Source organism: Diplotaxodon limnothrissa, linkage group LG20 (genome assembly GCF_057381915.1).
Source record: "Diplotaxodon limnothrissa isolate DT_005_m linkage group LG20, D_limnothrissa_male_GT1.1, whole genome shotgun sequence".
Lineage (NCBI taxonomy): Eukaryota > Metazoa > Chordata > Actinopteri > Cichliformes > Cichlidae > Diplotaxodon > Diplotaxodon limnothrissa.
The window spans coordinates 11,836,078-11,854,854 of NC_140615.1; the positions used below are offsets into that span (position 1 = coordinate 11,836,078).

General features: G+C 39.5%; 1 protein-coding gene across 1 annotated transcript; it reads left to right on the plus strand.

Moving 5' to 3' along the window:
- The first annotated feature begins 3,675 nt into the window (after positions 1-3,675).
- ano11 (anoctamin 11) lies at positions 3,676-18,278 on the plus strand. The gene is made up of 23 exons (XM_085344424.1): positions 3,676-3,807; positions 4,265-4,391; positions 4,490-4,683; positions 4,796-4,903; positions 5,212-5,348; positions 5,421-5,478; positions 5,563-5,673; positions 5,753-5,918; positions 6,631-6,721; positions 8,218-8,314; positions 8,398-8,541; positions 8,843-8,980; positions 10,071-10,169; positions 10,962-11,064; positions 12,928-13,039; positions 13,143-13,197; positions 13,283-13,380; positions 15,000-15,136; positions 15,289-15,494; positions 15,581-15,717; positions 16,004-16,094; positions 16,503-16,686; positions 18,247-18,278. The coding sequence occupies exons 1-23, from the start codon at positions 3,676-3,678 to the stop codon at positions 18,276-18,278; spliced, it is 2,757 nt and encodes a 918-aa protein (XP_085200550.1).
- Positions 18,279-18,777: the final 499 nt, after the last annotated feature.

Sequence of the window (18,777 nt, forward strand, 5' to 3'; positions counted from 1 at the left end):
TTTATTCATATATATAATTTTTATTTTATTTTATTTTATAAAGAAATCTAATCTCAGGTGAAAAGGGTACTTCACATCAGAACACTCACCAGTTGCTTCTTCTTTTTTGAGCATTTTATTACTATTATTATTATTAATATTATTTAATTTTTTTCTGCTTTGCAGCAGTCCTTTTTAAATTTTCTGCTTTCCTTTTGGTTCCTCCCTTGTGCTCGGTGCATTAAGAAGTGATTTTGCACACATGGACGGCTGCAGAGTGATGTCAACTGTTGGAAAAGGTTTTCTGGAGAAATCCTTTTATATTTTAATGGGTTCCAAAATAGGGTTGGTTGGCAGTGCAGTTAAATTCGTCTCCCACAGTGGGAAAGAAGCATTGCAATATTTGGACTTACTTGAAATGTTTGTCGGATGATTAATAATGAATGTGTTTAAGAGTTGGAGAATATGAATTGTATATAACGAGAAAGTCAAAGTTAGTCCTTTTAAGCAGTGTTTTTGCAGGTGAGACATTGCTGGCCAATGATGGAAGACATCTTTTAAGTAATGCATTATGCAAAAGCGCCTTTTGATTTTTGTTTACTGCATGTAATATTTTTATTGTGTTTAGCATTTTTATTAAAATGTACATGAAGCACTAATCAAACATAACAGTCCCTGAACTCCCACTTGGAGAAGTGCATGTCCTGAAGGTTTTATACTGTTCATTTAATGTAACGAATGTACAAATAAATCTTTGTGAACTGTAACCGAACCCCGTCTCCTGTGGTGTCATGTCCTCTGCTTTTAGTATGCCTGTTTGTGTTTTTTAACAGCTGCCTTTTTGTCACAGGTCACGCCAGTGAAATATGGTGCAATACAGTGGAGTCATGAGGGCAGTTGTGTTAGCGCAGGAACAGAATATTCACGGGTAAGAGGGCATCTTAGGTCACTATGCTTTTAGGAAGTGTAACACAAAATGTGTTCCCATTGTCTGTGATTGCTTTAGATACATTTCTTGTGTATGTTTGCTCAATTAATAGTTTGTTTTTGTAGTGCCTATGACATGCTGCTTGGTGATTTGTATTACCTCTACAAAGGAGATTATGTTTTGAATGAAGTCTTGAATGAGTTCTGTTGAGACCTAGTAGGGGTGTAGAGTGGGCTCATGTTAGCAATCTATTCAAATTTGGCATACTTCCCCTTCAAAGTCCACTCAATAACTTATTGGTTGAAAATTGACTTAGCAACTATGATTCTTAAAAGTGTGTTGTGTATTGTCAACTTAAAGAAAGTACCATGTAAAGATTTAAAATATCATGTTACATTTGACCTCTGACCTTTTCTTCAAGCCCAATAGATTGAGCTGGAGGTCAAAGTGATAACAATGCTATGTAGAGCTTAAATATTCATTTGTAATTTTCTGTACTTTACACACATTTAAAAAGAACAAATAAAACAAAATGAATAAGTGAATAAGATACAATACTAATCCCTTAAAAAGTAAACACTACTTCAGTCACTTCTTCTGTGTTTTAAATCAAAGTGTTCAAATGTTTTCTGACCAAATGTCACACTGAGACAGTGACAGATGAGCTGTTACATATTCATAGTTTGCCATTTCAGTTACTCTAATTTCTCTGACACACCTGCAGAGGTCATACAAACAGTTTGCATCCAAGCCTGATGTCAACCAAAGTGTACAGGGACGTCTATATGGTGTGTGTGTTGCGGGTAGTGAGTAACTTATGACTGAAACACCCAAAGTGCTTTTATGTGAACCCAAGTTATTTACTTTTGGCAGAGCAAATATGGGTTTTAAGTTCGGAGCACCTTGCAAATGCTCAAAGTGTCGATAAACTTAAAGGATGTTTGGTATCAGCTGACTCAGTTTGTAGTGAAAGGAAGACGTTCAAGATAGCATCAGATACAATCCAGAGTACATGTTAACAACTTCCTTTATTGCTGATAATAATTTTATAGTTGCTAGGGCAACCGTTACCACTGGTCTTGTTCAGAGGTATCTTTATTATTTAGTAGTACAGTAATAGTGTGCTTGTGAGGTTACCATGAAAAAGAAAGCTGTGAACTCTTTGTAGTAACACAGTTTCAAAATCATAAATAGGGTTAGAAGTTGAGACTGAAAGACTTGAAACCAAATGTAAACCATTACAAAACAGCATCACTGATAGAAAAGGAGGCTGTGATGGCTTATGGCGAAAAAAGAGGAAAGATGTTGATGTTGGATCGATGTTGGGTAAAATATCAGGGGTTTTGACCTCTAGGGAAATTCACAGGAAAAAGTTTAATATGAAAATGAAGATTATGTGCTGTGCCCTAAAGGTTTGTTGTGGATAGCTAAGGTGAAGCTCCAGAGCAGGGGTCTCGAACTCCAGGCCTCAAGGGCCCGGTGTCCTGCAGGTTTTAGATGTGTCCTTGATCCTACACAGCTGATTTAAATGGCGAAATTACCTCCCCAACATGTCTTGATGTTCTTCAGAGGCCTGTTAATGAACTAATCATTTGATTCAGGTGTGTTAATGCAGGGTGAGATCTAAAACCTGCAGGACACCGGCCTCCGAGGCCTGGAGTTCATGACCACTGCTCTAAAGCGTCTTTCAAACTCGCCAGTGTTGGCTCCGGCATTGCATTAAAATCCACTCAAAGATACTGGTGATGTCATCATTGTTTTTAAAATAGAGTTTCCCTTTGACAGCACGACTCTGGTTACTGTATGTGTTGTGTTATTCCTTCATACATGTCTCACAGGTTCGACTCTGCTCTGACTGCAACACTGCAAACAGCATGAAAAGCAGGAAGGCTGCTGGAGGTGGTGTGCCAAAAAGTGACTTAGTTTTATATATCCTTTATTTATCTAGCTAAAAAGTCTCATTGGCAATAATTAATTCATTTATTTAGTTCTTCATTTTATATATAACCTCTTCATTCATCCTGTTGACTACAGTATTTCTACCATTATTAGCAAAGTTATTACACATAAAAAACACACAGAAACATCACTTTTTAGCTAAAAAAAAAACAACCTCCTGGTACATGTGGGGCTTCTGGACTCTGAGTATAAACCAACAGCATTTTTAAGTGCGCACAGTTTGTTCTGCGCTTTGAGAAGATCACGTGGGGGTGGTGCTTCATCCTCGTGTAATTTATGTTAATTATCTGCAGAATTTCAAACCAGTTCAGTGAAGTATATGAAACAGCTTGCATGGATGAAGGAATACACATTGACTTCAAAGAGAAGAATCCTCTCACAGTGCGTTATGTCCATATAATTATATTATTATAGCACATAAGAGCTTGGACTGCCACTCACTAACTGTTACATTATTTATGAGGTGAAAACGTGCATTTCCCTGCTGAGATGCAGCACAGCACTGTGCGCGGTGTTGCCTGCGTGCTAGATCCATTACGGTATCCACGGCTCTTGCAGTGGAGCAGAGGAGCCTGATGGATGCAGAGATAAAAAGCAGAACGAGGACAAGGGAAGCGTAGATTGCTACAAATGCAGACTTCAGCAGCAGCTTGTTTTTCACTATAGCAAAGACCAGTATCCAGATTTTTTTAAGGCTTTTTTTGCATCTCTTACCTTCAGCCTGGCTGAAGTTATCTTTGAATTCCTTCAGTACAGATTTCATGTGAAGGCATAGTGTTTGTTTCAAGTCACAGGAGCTTTTTTTTATCATGTTGAGGAAGAGCTCAGAGCGGCTGAAGGGAGACAGAGAGGTCCTCCTGGATCTGGATACTAGGGCTGAAGCACAAAGCACAGAGAGCTATGGGAGCCTGCAGAATGGGAGCTTTATCCCCCCACGATATGTAAGCTCTGCTTTACTTATTTCCTACAATACTGCAGTGTGATATCTCTTCAGCTCACATAAATCTATAAAATCGCATCACTTTGACACAGCAGTTATTCATTATCCTGTTCCCTTTTGGCCTCACTGATTTCTCAGAGATGTGGCAGTGAGTCTTGAGGGGTTTTACCCTTCATGTAATATAAACATGAACACAAGGTACTGTAAGGACACTGATAATGGGTAATGGTGAGGCATGACTTTACTGCACTGAAAGATTGTTTTCGGCTCATCTTTCTGGTCTTATTACTGCAAAGTGGAGGCATGTACTAGCACAAGAATTAAACCTCTCCTCAAAGCCAATTAAACATTCATACACCGAGCGAAAAGGTTCAAATGCAGAAAAGTGAGCAGAGTTTTCGTCAGCAGCTGTCTCTTTACAGAGTTTCATGATATATTAATGGTGGCTCAACTGTCAGCTTGCAGCTGCAGCTGCTGATGGAGATATGGATGGCGATGATCCCATTTATATGCAGTCTCCTACAAGAAGTAAGCAACCAGTGCCACAGTTGGGGAATTACTTCAGAGACGGGAGAACTAAGATTGGTAGGCTGCTCGCTTTGCATGAGGTTTCATCAGCTCAGTGGTAGGTAGACAAAGTCATTCGTTCATTTAACCTTTCACTCCTCTGGTCTGGGGTGCAGACTTCGTGCTGGTGTGGGAGATTCGTTCACGGAGGAAGCGGCGAGGGAAAGGGACAAATATGGCTACCAGTGAGGAGAGGGAAGCCGTTCCCGCTGAGGAGAGCAGCAGGTCTGAACGAAGGAAAGCACAACTGGCTCAGTGGAGAGAGAAGTTTGTTCAGAACCTGGAGAGTGTTGGCTTGGTCATGGAAAAGGTGTTGTTGACAGGATTAAAGATTATTTATCTTATTATTAAATTATTAAATCTGTTCATTATTTTTCCTGACTTGTTGATTAACGTCTTCTTTGTTGCCTCTTTACTTGTAGGAGGAAACTGCAAATGAAAAGAAGACCATACACTTTCTCAAAATTAGCGCCCCCTGGGATGTGTTGGTGTGTTATGCTGAGGAGCTTTGCCTTAGAGCTCCACTGCAAGTAAGTACAGCTATTTATTTCTAGGTAGGTTCAATTTAAAGTTATTTGTTACGTGACGTTAAACCCAGTTGATAATAATACTAATTTGGGGAATAAACAAGGACAACTTAATATGAAAGAGCACACTGATGTTTACCAGATAAAGTCTTTACTCTCTCACTTTTCTCTTTAATCATGCGAACATTTTCTGATTATCTCTTAAGACAATGAAAACCTGTCGTAACATTTCACTCAGAACCAAAAACGTGCATCTTATGCTGTTCTACAGTAATAGAAGGAGGTCACCTGTATCTGTGTTTGTGTCCCAGGCACAGCAGCATCTAGACCTCAACACATCTGCTCGGGTACTGAGTAAACTATGCATACCTAACGTAATGACGGAGTCTGTGCCTAACAGGCCTCTGGACTATTACACATGTGCCTTTCGCAAGTCAAAGATGAGCAGGTGGGTTAACTTCTGCAAACAGTTGGATCAGATCACTGCTGCGTGTTTTGCTGAATGTACGCCTTTCTTCAGATTCCTTGGCTGGGAAGATCACGATACATATTTCACAAATACGCAGAGGCACCGTGTTGTAAGTAACACAAGTGTGACAATAGTAGTATACTGAATGTATCGGATGTATATTTGAACTAACAGACTGAGAGTTTTATTTCAGGTCTATGAGATTCTTGCCAGGACAGCATATGGGAAAAGGAAGAAGGCTGAAGTCGGAGTGGACAGACTGTTAAATGAAGGGGCGTACACAGCAGCGTTCCCGCTGCATGAGGTGAGTTATTTTTAGCTGTTCTGTACACTGAAATGTGTCGTTTTCTCTTTCTCATTAGCAGCATGTTTTTTCTCTTTAGGGGCCCTTTCAGCTTCCAAAGCACGAGGTCCGACCTGACGAGCTGAACCAGAGGCAGGTTCTCTACTACTACTGGGCCCGCTGGTGCAAATGGTACAAGTATCAACCACTGGACCATATCAGGGAGTACTTTGGAGAGAAGATTGCACTCTACTTTGCCTGGCTGGGTAAATATATATTCTTATTTCTGTTGTTCAAAAAATTTGGCTCATTTTTTACAGATAAAAAGCCCACTCCTTCCTGAATCCAGGAGGATTACTGAATCCAGACCAGAAGGTATCACAATAACTAGTAATGTTAATTAAATATTTAGATTTTGTCATTATTGCTAAAATGAAAACATTATAAATATCTGTGCAACTGTTAAGGCTTTCTCCCTGTCGACAAGTAATTTGAGTTTAATTAACTGCTCAACATAAGCGTTCTATTGATATCTCAGTAATTTTATTACCTTGAAGCACAAACTAAAGCAGTTTTTGCAGATTATTTGGTTGAAATCAATTTAAATTTAGTAGCTAACTATAATTTTATTACAATTCTGGTCATTTGATTTGAGTCTGATGGGGGCCAAAGATTTCTCTATTTAAAAAAAACCCCGCTGTTCATTTTAATAAATGAGAAATACGTGGAGTCTGTATTACACGCCAGAATCATTTAAAATGATTAGAAATGGATCAAAACTAATACAGGACAATAAGCAGAGTGCTCACATAAATAAACATACTGTATGATACAGCAATCTAAGCTACAGCCTCCTGGCACTGACTCTACAGTGAATTGCATCTATTACTTTTTGAAAGTCATCACTGCAGCTGAAATTGAACATCCGTCTTGCATCAGCTGAGAGCTGCAGTCTAATGGAGCTTTTTGTCTCTGCAGGTTTCTACACAGCCTGGCTGCTGCCGGCAGCAGTGGTCGGGACTCTGGTCTTTGTGTCTGGAGTGATGTCCATGGGTACCAACACACCAGCGTGAGTCTGCATCATGTATACATAGCATGTGTTTTATTGTGTAACACAAAATAATTTTAAATGAAATGTCGCATTACAGACATGGCTAGTCACGTGTGACTGCACTCACTTAGATAAGGTATTGTGGCATAGTTGTTGAAGTTTTACACACAGGGGTCAGTTTAAGCAGGCAGTTCAAACACAAGTGAAGCAACCACCGTTTTAATAGACACAAAAACTTGGATCTTGTCTTTAATAATGTATAACATAAAAATCAAACAAATAGGAAACCCTCACACAAAGTTAGTTGCAACTAGTTGCAAACAGTTGCCAAATGTGAAAAAATCCAATGCAGTCATGGGGCAACTATTGATCACCCAGCCCCCTGACCCCCCGATCCCTCAATGGAGTTTCAGATGGTAACCAGACATTATGTTTAATTAAACATTAAACATACTTATGCACTGACATGTATCACTATTGATAGTGATTCAGCTGAATTTAATGCACACCCACATGGCTCATAATAAAAATAAACGGGACTAATCATTGTCAGCCAGCTGCTGGCTGCAGTGGCTTCTTAGAGTCTTATTGTTTCAGTGAAGCTGCTGAAATTGGTGCCGTTGTGCCTGTTCAGAAACGTATAGCAAAAACCTTACTGATGTCCAACATAAGAGCCAAAGTTCAGTGCTGTACTTAATGTACACACATGAGATTAGCATTGATTTCTCCTTAGAAAGAAAGCAAATAAGTGTGTTATAGCTTTTGTTTTAAGGGCTGCCACAGTTTCCTGGAAATTAAACTCCACTTACAGACTCTCTCAAACAAGCACAACTTTAGATTCAAATATTTCAAAGCAGAGCGCACTCTGCATAAAGACTCACTTCACAGCTAGATCATCTACATGTGGGATGTCTGTGCCAGTTTGTCATATATTATTTATTAAGAGTTGGCTCTCCTTTCTGGTTTTTCTTCTCAGTGTAAGTGTAGCCTAGATTGTGTACAGTAATATTGCCGCTGTAACTACTGTTTACCTTTTTCTGGCTTCATTTCTTAGGGATAAGTCGATATCCTAGGAAAGAGAGTCTGTGGCAGCAAGAAAAAGCAGCCATCTCTAATGGACAATTAGTGCAGAATAATCCTCCTATTAAAAAAAAAAAGAGGAGGAAATAGATCTCGCTGTCAGTCCAGGCTTTATTTGTAGCTGATCCCATGTGCAGTCAGGGTTTCAGTAACTCACTCTATAACTGTAATAAAGGAAAGAGCAGTAGCTTTGTTTCCCGGCAGGAGGTTAGGAGAATGCTTTCCACACCGCTCATCTGTTCCCTGGAAGCAGTACGTAATAGGTATATGTGCAGCCTTTACATCCATTAGAGTTAATTCTCCCAATCCCTTAGCTCCCACACTGATCATTATTGGGCCTCACAGTTATGTGAGGCCAAATACGTGTTGCTTTAAAACCTGTAATTAGTGTTATCTCAGGTGTAACTAATCTGTGTCAGTGTGTCTGTCAACAGGGAGGAAATCTGTAACAGTGGAGCTAGCTATACCATGTGTCCACTCTGCAAAACATGTAAGGCCTGGAACATGTCTGAGATCTGCACCTTGACGAAGGTACCAAGCTTTTCGTGGTGAACAAATCGCTGACTCTGCGAAAAAAGACTTGAACCTAATGGTTGTACCTTTCTCTGTTGCAGCTGGGATACTTATTTGACCATCCAGGTACAGTGTTTTTCAGTGTGTTCATGTCATTCTGGGCTGTAACCTTTCTGGAGTACTGGAAGAGAAAAATGGCCACTCTGGCACATCACTGGGACTGTATGGACTTCCATGAAGAGGAGGTATTGGTTGCTTTCAGTATGAGTGTGATCATACTGGTCTTATTCGGTTTAGAGCTCTTAGGTCTGTCATGATTATAGATCCAGTAATACAGTAATGGGCATCATGACTGTTTGCACTTGTTTGCACAGGGATTCTATTTTTTTAATATTTGATTTTAACCTTTATACACGGAAGTTTCAGTTTTGTACAGAGTAAACAAGGTAAACAACAGAGCAAAGACTAAAGTTACAGACCAATCTGTGAACCAGACAAAGCCGGTGAAGAGTGTGTCCAGTGATGATGGTCACTGTTTTCTTTAAGGAGCGTCCTCGGCCGGAGTTTGCAGCCATGGCCCCTACTATGGAGCAAAATCCAGTGACTGGGGTCAAAGAGCCATACTTTCCTGAAAAAACCAGGCTGTCTCGCATGTTCACTGGCTCCATGGTTATCATAATGATGGTGAGGCCATTTAAAATATTTTACATACTGTACTGCTGTTTTGTTGTTTTTGCACTTCAGTAAAAGAAATACTCGAGGTGCATTTTAACACTATGCATTATGTTTAGTTAGGTTCTTAAACGGTTTAATTACCACTATTATTGTCACACTGTAAAATGTCGTTCTAATACAGCAGATCCAGATCCGCTCCCGAACAACAGACTTTCTCTTTTTCTCATCATTAATCTCATTGCACGTGGTTTCAGTAAGGAGTCTCGGTTTCTCTTGAGCTTTTCCTTTTGTGATTGTGTTGAGAAATAGAGGTGGGGTTAACACCTTTGTGCCATTCCAGTAAATCCTGCATTGTTAACTGAACCCTTTTTTAATAATGAATCCAGGTCACATGCCTACAGGGCCAGATATGATCCCATCATCTCATCCACGCACTTTATGCTGTGTCCAAGATTCACTTCTTTGTAGATGCAGATCTGAGGATCATTTTTCACACACCCTTGTTTTGATGATGGGATTAGAGATGGAAATGTTTTAAAATTCTAATTCTCTTCCCTGTTCAGTAGAAGGATTTTGCTGGAAACATACTGATGTTATGATAGTTGTGAATTTTGATATAAGGAATGAAAATGTCTGCAAGTTAATTTCCCGAAACTGAAAGGAATAGAATCCACTATTAGACAAAGAAAAGAAATGAATATCATGGAAAAAATTATTCAGCTGTTACTAAATTTTATGGGAATAATACCTGATCCAAGCTCTTGTTGGAAGCTCTTGCTTGCTTGCCAATCTTTAGAAAAATCCTACTACTAAATGCTACTGACTTAGAAAAGCATATGCATGTCTAGCACATTCAATTAAAGCCGTCTTTTAAAAACTTTGTTTGTGCTCTGAAAGATGTCAGTCAGGATGTAAGAGATATGGATCAGTTTTATGATGAGCATCATGAGAGCCGCAATGAGGATGCTGGACTCTTGACTTCTTGGTCTTATATTATGCTGCATGGTGTTGATGATGACAGCAGACCTTTGTGTGCCTCTGGCTGTGTGCAGCATATTATGTCGCAGCTACAGGTGTGCTTTTCCCCCTCTTCTCTCAGCTGTGTGTGGTGATGATCTTCCTGGTGACGGTGGTCGTGTGCCGTGGTATCATCAGTGTGGTGATATTTCATTCTGGGAGCCCTGTGCTGCGGACAGAGGTACATTACAGCTGTTTCATGCTTTGCACAAAGAAATGCTACAAACACATTGGAGCTTTTTTCCAAAAAGAAAACTGTTAATAAGAAGAGAATGCAATTATTAAATTATTAAAAATGATCACAATCACATTTTAATATAACATTTTCGTTTTTTGGGCATCACAGTGGTGCAGTGGTGGTGGAATCCACTGGCCATTTGGGGACTTTCTGTATGGAGGCCCCAGACTCATACATCCCCACACTGTGTGGGTTCTCTCTGGGTGCTCTGGCTTTATCCCACAGTCCAAAGACATGCATGTTAGGTTAACTGGTGAATATAAAATTGGCCATAGGTGTGAAAGTGAGTGTGAATGGTTGTCTGTTTCTCTGTTTAAGCCCTGTGGTTGACTGGCTCCCTTTCCAGGGAGTAGCCCAACCCTTTGTCCTGTGACAGATGTGATAGGCTCCAGTCAACAATCATGACCGTTCAGTCTTGGTTTTCTTCTTTGTCCACTGTGTACAGAAATTTATGCTGACACTTTTTATCATATTATGTAACACATATGATCTGCAGTAAAATTCTCATATTTACATTATACCAAGAAACAGCTCAGTGTTACTAACTTTACACATTTTTTTGCCATTCTCCCAACTTTTACTGCCAGTTCACATGGTCAAAAACGATCAACATTTGAGTTGTGTTGTGTTGGTACTGTTTTTAATTAAATATATTTGTACATGTTTAAATGATTTTGCAAATCACTGCATTTTATTTATCATACAAACATTCATGCATTTAATTTCCTCCCCCAGGCAGGGACCATAGCCAACATCTCCAGCAGTATTGTAAACCTGGGGCTCATACTGCTGATGGGCCAGGTCTACACTGCATTAGCTGAGCAGCTCACTAAATGGGGTAAGAATCAATGCTGCTCTCACACACCTCAAACCTCTGTGGTGTATATTGTTATCAGCTTTGTACTTGATTGCCACTAACTAAAAGCTCAGACTTCTCCAGAGCAGGTGAATCTCTTCAGTTGGATCCTTATGGTTATTGTTTCTGTCAAAGTAGCTGCATCATGTTGCAGAATTATGGGACTGTAAAGTACAGATACAGAGGGCATAAAAAGTCTACACACAAAAAAATATTTTTAAAAACCCTAAAAACAATGTGGTTGGACACGTCTGCACGCCTTCTTATAATTAGGGGTAAGATTAATCACATGTGAATTCATATTAAACATTAGTCATCAGTTAAAGTGACTCATTAAAATCAAATGAAGTTCAGCTGTTTTTGTAGGATTTTCCTGATGTGTACCTTGTGGCATCTTCCAACAAAATTTGTGATCTGCAAATAACTTACAAACACATCAAACTGATCTCATTGCTGAAAATAGATGAAAAAAACCCCATTACTGCCAGAACTGAGGGAAAGACAAGAAGATAACTGGCCAGGGAGATTTACAGCAACATTAAATGAGCTGCAGGAATTTCTGGCAAGAACTGGTTGTGTACTACATGTGACAACAATCTCAAGTTAAACACACACATGATATACATACATCAGAGCGTCCACAAGCATGTAGGTTTTGTGTCATGATCTGATAAGGCCAAAGTTGAAGGTTTTAGGAGTGATTCCTTGAGATATGTTTGACACAAAAACAGTTCACATCACCAGAGAAAAACTGTACCTGCAATGAAGCATGGTAGTGATAACATCGTGCTTTGGGGCTGTTTTTCTTCATCTGGAACTACAGTAGGGCTTTAGTCAAGCTGGGAGGATTTATGAACAGTACTAAAATAGCAATCATTTTTCACAAAAAACCTCTTTAGGCATCTGCTAGAAAACTGAAGATCAGGAGGATTTGGACCTTGTAGCACAACAGCAGCAACCAGCTGCATATATCCAGATCATCAAAATAACTGATTCACCAAAAAATGAGCAAGCCTGAGTACAGATTCAGATCCTGCTGAAAAACTGTGGAGTGACCTGAAGAGGACTGTGCTCGAAAGATGGCGCCATAATCTGGAAAAACTTGGAGTGTTTTTACAGAGAAGAGAAGGGCAAATAATGAAGACGTGCCATGCTAACAACTAACCAAAAAGACTGACTACTGTAATAAAATGCAAAGGTGCTTCAACAAAGTTGTTAGTTTAACCCTTTAACTCACAGTGTACCATATTTGATACATGACTTTTCATGAGTTCTTGAGATGTTCACATGATCAGTGTGCAAAAACTCTGCTTAATTGTTTAGGCAAAAAATAAGAACAAATAAATAATAATTTTCTGACAATTATTTCATGGGTCAGGCTTTAAATAGCTAAGGATGTGCATATTTATGCAACCAGATTGTTGTAAAAATTTTAGTGTACATGTTTAACCCCTCCAAAAAGATTGTAACTGTTAATCTTGATGTTTAAACAGTTCAGCCACTGTTTAAAATGGATATCGGCAGGATTGTTGATGATGTATCCAGCAGAGTATTTGTAGAATTATCTCATTTCAGTCAAGAAAGTATGATAGACAATCATATTCGCTGCTGATTCTTGATTCTTGTAAAAAAACAGACAAATCAAAAAACACCCCAAATTAATGTAAAAAAAATAGTTTACACTGTGGTTTCCCTTTTTTCTTAGTTTTGACTACCTGTAAACCAGTTATCATAATATCTTGTTATCTATATAAAAATCACTTTGAAGTCATTTAAACTAAGTGAAATCAAAGGCAACATTGTCTCGATGTCTTTAACACTGTGTTTTTGTGCGATGTGTTGCAGAGATGCACAGAACACAAACCCAGTATGACAACGCTTTCATCTTCAAGGTGTTCATCTTCCAGTTTGTCAACTTCTACTCGTCTCCCTTTTATGTGGCTTTCTTTAAAGGAAGGTGAGACACACGAGTCACAACAGACACACAGGATAATCATGAAAAGATGAAGACACTGAGACAAAGAAAGTATTTAAGGTGCCACTGATCTCTCTGTGATTAGGTTTGTGGGTTACCCTACCAACTACGGGACCTTGTTCGGGATGAGAAATGAAGACGTGAGTGATTTAGAGAGCCTGTAACGTACCAGCATGTGAAAATGATGCCCCCATAGTGTCATGTCTGTGTGTCTTTGCGTTACAGTGTGGTGCCGGGGGTTGCCTCATTGAATTGGCTCAACAACTTTTCATCATAATGGTGGGAAAACAGCTCATCAACAACGTTCAGGAGTTCATCTTACCGTACGTTGCTACACTTTTAGCTTTTATGGGTTTTTTTATGTATATGTTTTATGTTTTTATAGAAAAATGTTCTGTTGTCAATCTCCAGCATATTTAAACATCCTTTATTCTTCCTTTTATTTACATCCTTTATTATTTATTTAAAAGCTTTCGTGGTTTACCAGGACATCTTACTTTTTAGAGAAAAAATTTCAGGAGTAAATTTTTTCTGCAATAAAATAATAATTAAACAAATTAGATTCAAACACATGAGCAATAAGTACAGTGACTGTCAAATACAACTGAAAAGATTAAAGCAGAGTTAGGATAAAAGCTAAAACTGGTACAGATGTGGGAGATGCATAAAAGTAGCTGTGCTGTGTCATATTGTTCCACAGTTCCAGCTGTTTAGTGCAGTAAATCTCATCCATGTGCCTCTGCACCATCAGCTGTGTGTGACTGTTTAAGACTTACTGCAGACAGTAAGTGTAAAATAAGGGCAGCAGAGGAGCAGTTCAGTAAATACGCTTAAAACCTCTGGCAAAATTATGTAATCATCACTCTTGAGGATCCAGCTCTTTTACTTTGTAGCACATAAACAAATCACAGATATGATGACAGAAATTATTGCTATACATGAAAAATAAATGGGCAGAAACAGGAGCCAACATTTGTTACAGAACTGTCAGAAACAGGCTGAATGAAATGAGATTTACATGCAGAGAAGCCAAACACAAGCCAGCGCTTACAGTGGGCCAAAGAGGGGCAGTCATGGACTGTGTTAACTGATGTTAGTGATGAATCATAAATGTGGAGTGGCCAAGGGGATGATGCTGGAAATTTGGTCTTGTGCTGCTGCAGTGAAACGGACAAAGATGACTGCATGAAGAAAACAAGCACATTTCCCCACTCAGTGGTGGGGCGGCATGTGTTGTAAAAGATGAGAGGGGATTGCAGTCATTACATCAGCAACAAATGCTTCCAGTGATAGAAAATAGGTTTGGTTAACTAATTCCAACTGAAAGTCTATGGTGGTTATTGGGGAACAATGATTGCTGTTCAGCTACAAAAAATTAGTCCTGTGTCATATCTGTGATGTAATGAACATCCTCTAAATGTGCTGTTTCTGTCATTTTTGCCATTGCATGTTACAATGCATACTAACATAAATCCTTATCCTGATTCCATCAAATGATCAGGTGACCCTGGAGTTATGCTCCAATAGGCCCAGGCTGCTGGGGCGTTCCCTTCCCTCTTCACTCACTTCTTTTCACTCTCTGCATGGTTTTGCACCACGTGTCTATTTAGTCATTAGTCGTTATTAAACTCTGGCACTTTCTCCCATAGTTATCTCCTTTCTCCTGTTTCTGCTGTCTTCTCCCATGCCATCACCCCCAAGTGGTCGCGGCAGATGGCTGCTCTTCCCTGAGCCTGGTTCTGCTGGAAGTGTCTTCCTGTCAAAAGGGAGTTTTTCCTTCCCTCTGTTGCCAAATGTTTGCTCACAGGGGTTGTCTGTTGTTGGGGTTTCTTTCGAATAGTTTTTTGGTTTTAACCTTAGAGTATAAAGCACCTTGAGGCGAATGTGTGCCTTTATAAATAAAACTGAATTAAACCGAAAATGTCTTTTTCTTCCCTAACAGTAAAGTGAAGGCCTGGCGCCAGAAGAGAACTCTGGCAAAAGTGCTGGGTGGCAAGGCATCCCATGAGCCTCGGCGCTGGGAAGAGGATTACCAGCTGGTTGAGTGTGAGGGCCTGTTCGAAGAGTACCTGGAGATGGGTGAGTATCCATATCTGATTTAGAGACTTTAATATCACTGCATTCAACCGGATCGCCAGTTCAGTCCAACTAAAAATTCACACATAGATAATATCCATTTTGATGAAAAAATGCAAAGATTAATTATCTAATTTTAATTTCATGTGCTGCAGTGCTCCAGTTTGGGTTCATTACTATCTTTGTGGCGGCGTTCCCCCTCGCTCCGCTCTTCGCCCTCCTTAACAACTGGGTGGAGATTCGTTTGGATGCACACAAGTTTGTGTGCGAGTACCGCCGGCCGGTGGCTGAACGTGCACAAAACATCGGAGTGTGGTTTAACATACTGGAAGCTTTGTCACACCTGTCTGTCATTGCCAATGTGAGTTCATGTCTAATACATTATTGTCAGACTACATAGCAATATGAGGAAAAAAAGAACATTTATTATCTTTTATTCTTTTTCAGGCTTTCCTAATAGCGTTCACTTCAGATTTTTTACCTCGCCTGCTGTATCAGTACAAATTTGACAATGATCTCAACGGATACGTCAACTTCACCCTGGCTTACGCCCCACTCAACTACACAGAGTACCCTATGTGCAGGTATGCTGCTTTGAGCTTTCTTTTTATGCTCCTTTTTATTCCTTCATCTTATGTGTCAAGTTCAACTTCTCATATATGGTTACTTTGGTGTTGCTAAGCAACATTTAAGTTTCTTAACATTTAAGTTAAGTGTGTTCATGTCATAGCCTTGGCCAACAATGGGTGATATTACTGAATATTAAGACTGTTCTTTTCATGTGCTGCTGCTGTATATTATACACACCAAGTATTACAAATATTTCTTGTTGTAACTTTGTAACAAATTATGTTTGTTGGGGTTTTTCAGATACAAAGCATTCAGAGACAACAATGGAAACTACACACTGTTTTACTGGGAGCTCCTGGCAGTCAGACTTGGCTTTATTATTGCATTTGAGGTATGACGGAAGCTTCCTAGCATCTCTATTTACTTCATTTTGCCTGTTTTAGTGGTTTTACCTTTGTTTAGTATTGCCTTTTCACTGACACCTCTATGCCAGTTCTGCTTGTTTGGACAAATTCTAATGATTTAGTCCTCTTTTACCGTTTTGTTTCCATCTGCATCACTTTTTATTCTCTCTCTATATACCTCCTCTCTGCCATTTCCTCACAGTTATTTGTTAATGCTCACCTGAGAGAGAAGAAATTATTCACCAGTTGTACAAATTATGTGGAAAATAAAACTACAAGTACTGTTTTTCCATTTTCATGCTTGAAGATCAGCTGTCTGTTTGCTTAAAATTAATGACAATTTGTGATGTGGAGATTGTTCACACTGTTCTTGCTGTTGTTTTTACTGTCACCAGCACGTGGTGTTCTTCGTGCTGCGAGCCATTGACTGGATTGTACCCGATGTTCCCGAGTCCCTGGAGCTGAAGATGAAGAGGGAGCGCTACCTGGCTAAGCAAGCTCTGGCTGAAAACCAGGAGGCCCTGTTGGTGAGTCGAGCCCGAGCGGCCGCCGCTGCCACTCCAGGCACCTCCAGCCCAGGTCAGTAAGAACATGGGACGCACACACACAAGGTCGTGCAGCACACACTTCTCCATATAAAGTAAATCTAGTTAACAATGACCAGGTAAATATGTTCATATTAAACTCACTTAAATCATCTTTTGGATACAAATTTGTGTGTCTGAGAGCAGAAAAAAAATAAAAACAAGTCTTTTCTATTAGAAGTTTCTAATAAAATGTTACCGTGCTTCCTTGTCAGCTGCATGATAAACAAATCCTCTGCAGTGTGTTTCCACGTAGGTGATCCATGCAGTGTCAAACCTGTCACTGTCTCTGACACAGCTGATTCACACTAATAAAATCCACAATTGAAAGGCTATTAAGAGCTCACCCACCCACCTGCAAAGCACCTGCGGCTATACTGGCTGTCATAAACTCGCTGCGTACAGCATGATCATTAGAGGTAATCTATGTGGGATCAGTGCCAAATATTTCGCTTGATTGCATCGCCAGACTTTGTGACCTGATGTGTGTTGGCACGGGTTATTTCATCCATCAGCACTTCTGTTCAGGTTGGACTTTAAATAAAATGAAAAATCATTATGTTCAGCAAAACGAAGCAGCTTAACACGTCACATGTCAAATTTCATATTCTGCCCACGGGGATTGAGCGATGATCGTCGGGTACAGACTGTCATAGTGTGTATATTCATCCTCACCTGTATGTGTGTGTGTGTCCCCTTTGTTCTGGCCCACGCTGTTGTCATGTGTCTCATGTAGTGAATGTTGCTGGATGAGGACAGGTAAGTACAGCACAGGTAAGTGAATGGCATTCCTAAAAAGGATGTCATGATTTCAGTTCAGAAATATTGGTATTAATTTATATTTTTAAGCCGATCCAGTGATCATTTAAAGTCTGATTTTCTTTTGTTGTTTAATCAAAAGTTATAATGTGGTACATGTAAGTCAGCAAAACATCTGTAAGACGTCAGTGGGCCCAGAGTTGCTCGCTGTTATGGTGATTATTCATCTCCATATCACATTAGTTAGTCTCTGTTTAGAAGCTGCTTATTTTATTTGCTGATCCAAGTTAATAGCTAGCTCTTTCCTCAACATTACTAACTAATACTAATTACTAATACTACTACTCCCTGTGGTTTCATTGCATTTGGGATGCACAGGTTTTGGATTGGAGTCTGAAAACTTGAATACAGCAGGTGGCATTGTGGGATTTTTATGTCCTCTAACTCCCCTAAAGTCACATTTTGTTTAGTTTAATTTAGAACTTAGTTAGATCAACACTGTGTGAATTTAATGTGCATATTTGCTCTTCGAAGATAAAAAGCAACCATTTTATTAGATGTGAGGCCTACAGGACATACAGACTAAGGACTTTGGCATCTGAAATTATTTATTACATTTCATTGTGTAACCAGTTTATTTAGTGTTGTAGTTACCTGATGTGATCGCTGCAGCAAAAGTATCTGTGTCAGCCTTTTCCTCCTCTGTACCTCTTATTGTAGTCAGTCTAACACAATTAACTCTTTTTCTTGCCTTTCTGCTTCTTTCCCGTTACTTCTGCCATTGCCTCCTCTGAAGGAAGTGACACGTCCCTTGGAAACATGAGTTAGGATTCCTCTGTGGAAAAGAAGCAGTGGGACTGAACGCTGGTGGAATATGAGACTTTCCTTTGTATCTCGGATAAGTGAAATTTTCCCAAGAAAGTGGAATACTGTCTTGGGATTGGTTTTCATATCACTAATACATATTCATCTGCACAGATACATGGTAAGCAGGTGTGCTTCGGCCTGCCCACCTTCTTCATATGGACATTTCTCCAACATATTTGGGATTTTTTTCAATCTCATGGTTATTGCAACATTATCAGAGTCTGATGTTACTGGAGCAAAGGGCATGAATTTATAAAGCATAAATCTATGTATTGCTAAATAATTAAGCAACGTATGTGGGGAAAATTAGTATGTTGATTGGCTTCCACTAGCTGCAGCATGCACTGTTAATGCTACCTGACGCCACGCAGGTGTGGGACTTACTTGCAGTACTGTGTGTGTATCCCACGCAGCCTCAGATTGACTTCAAAGTCTGACAACATGAACTATTTAAATGATG

Excerpts from the sequence above, each read along its gene's own strand:
- ano11 (XM_085344424.1), top strand. The coding sequence starts at position 3,676 with ATGTTGAGGAAGAGCTCAGAGCGGCTGAAGGGAGACAGAGAGGTCCTC. Across the intron at positions 5,479-5,562 it reads ATACGCAGAGGCACCGTGTT|GTCTATGAGATTCTTGCCAG; the intron begins GTAAGTAACACA and ends GTTTTATTTCAG. Across the intron at positions 13,040-13,142 it reads GTGGCTTTCTTTAAAGGAAG|GTTTGTGGGTTACCCTACCA; the intron begins GTGAGACACACG and ends CTCTGTGATTAG.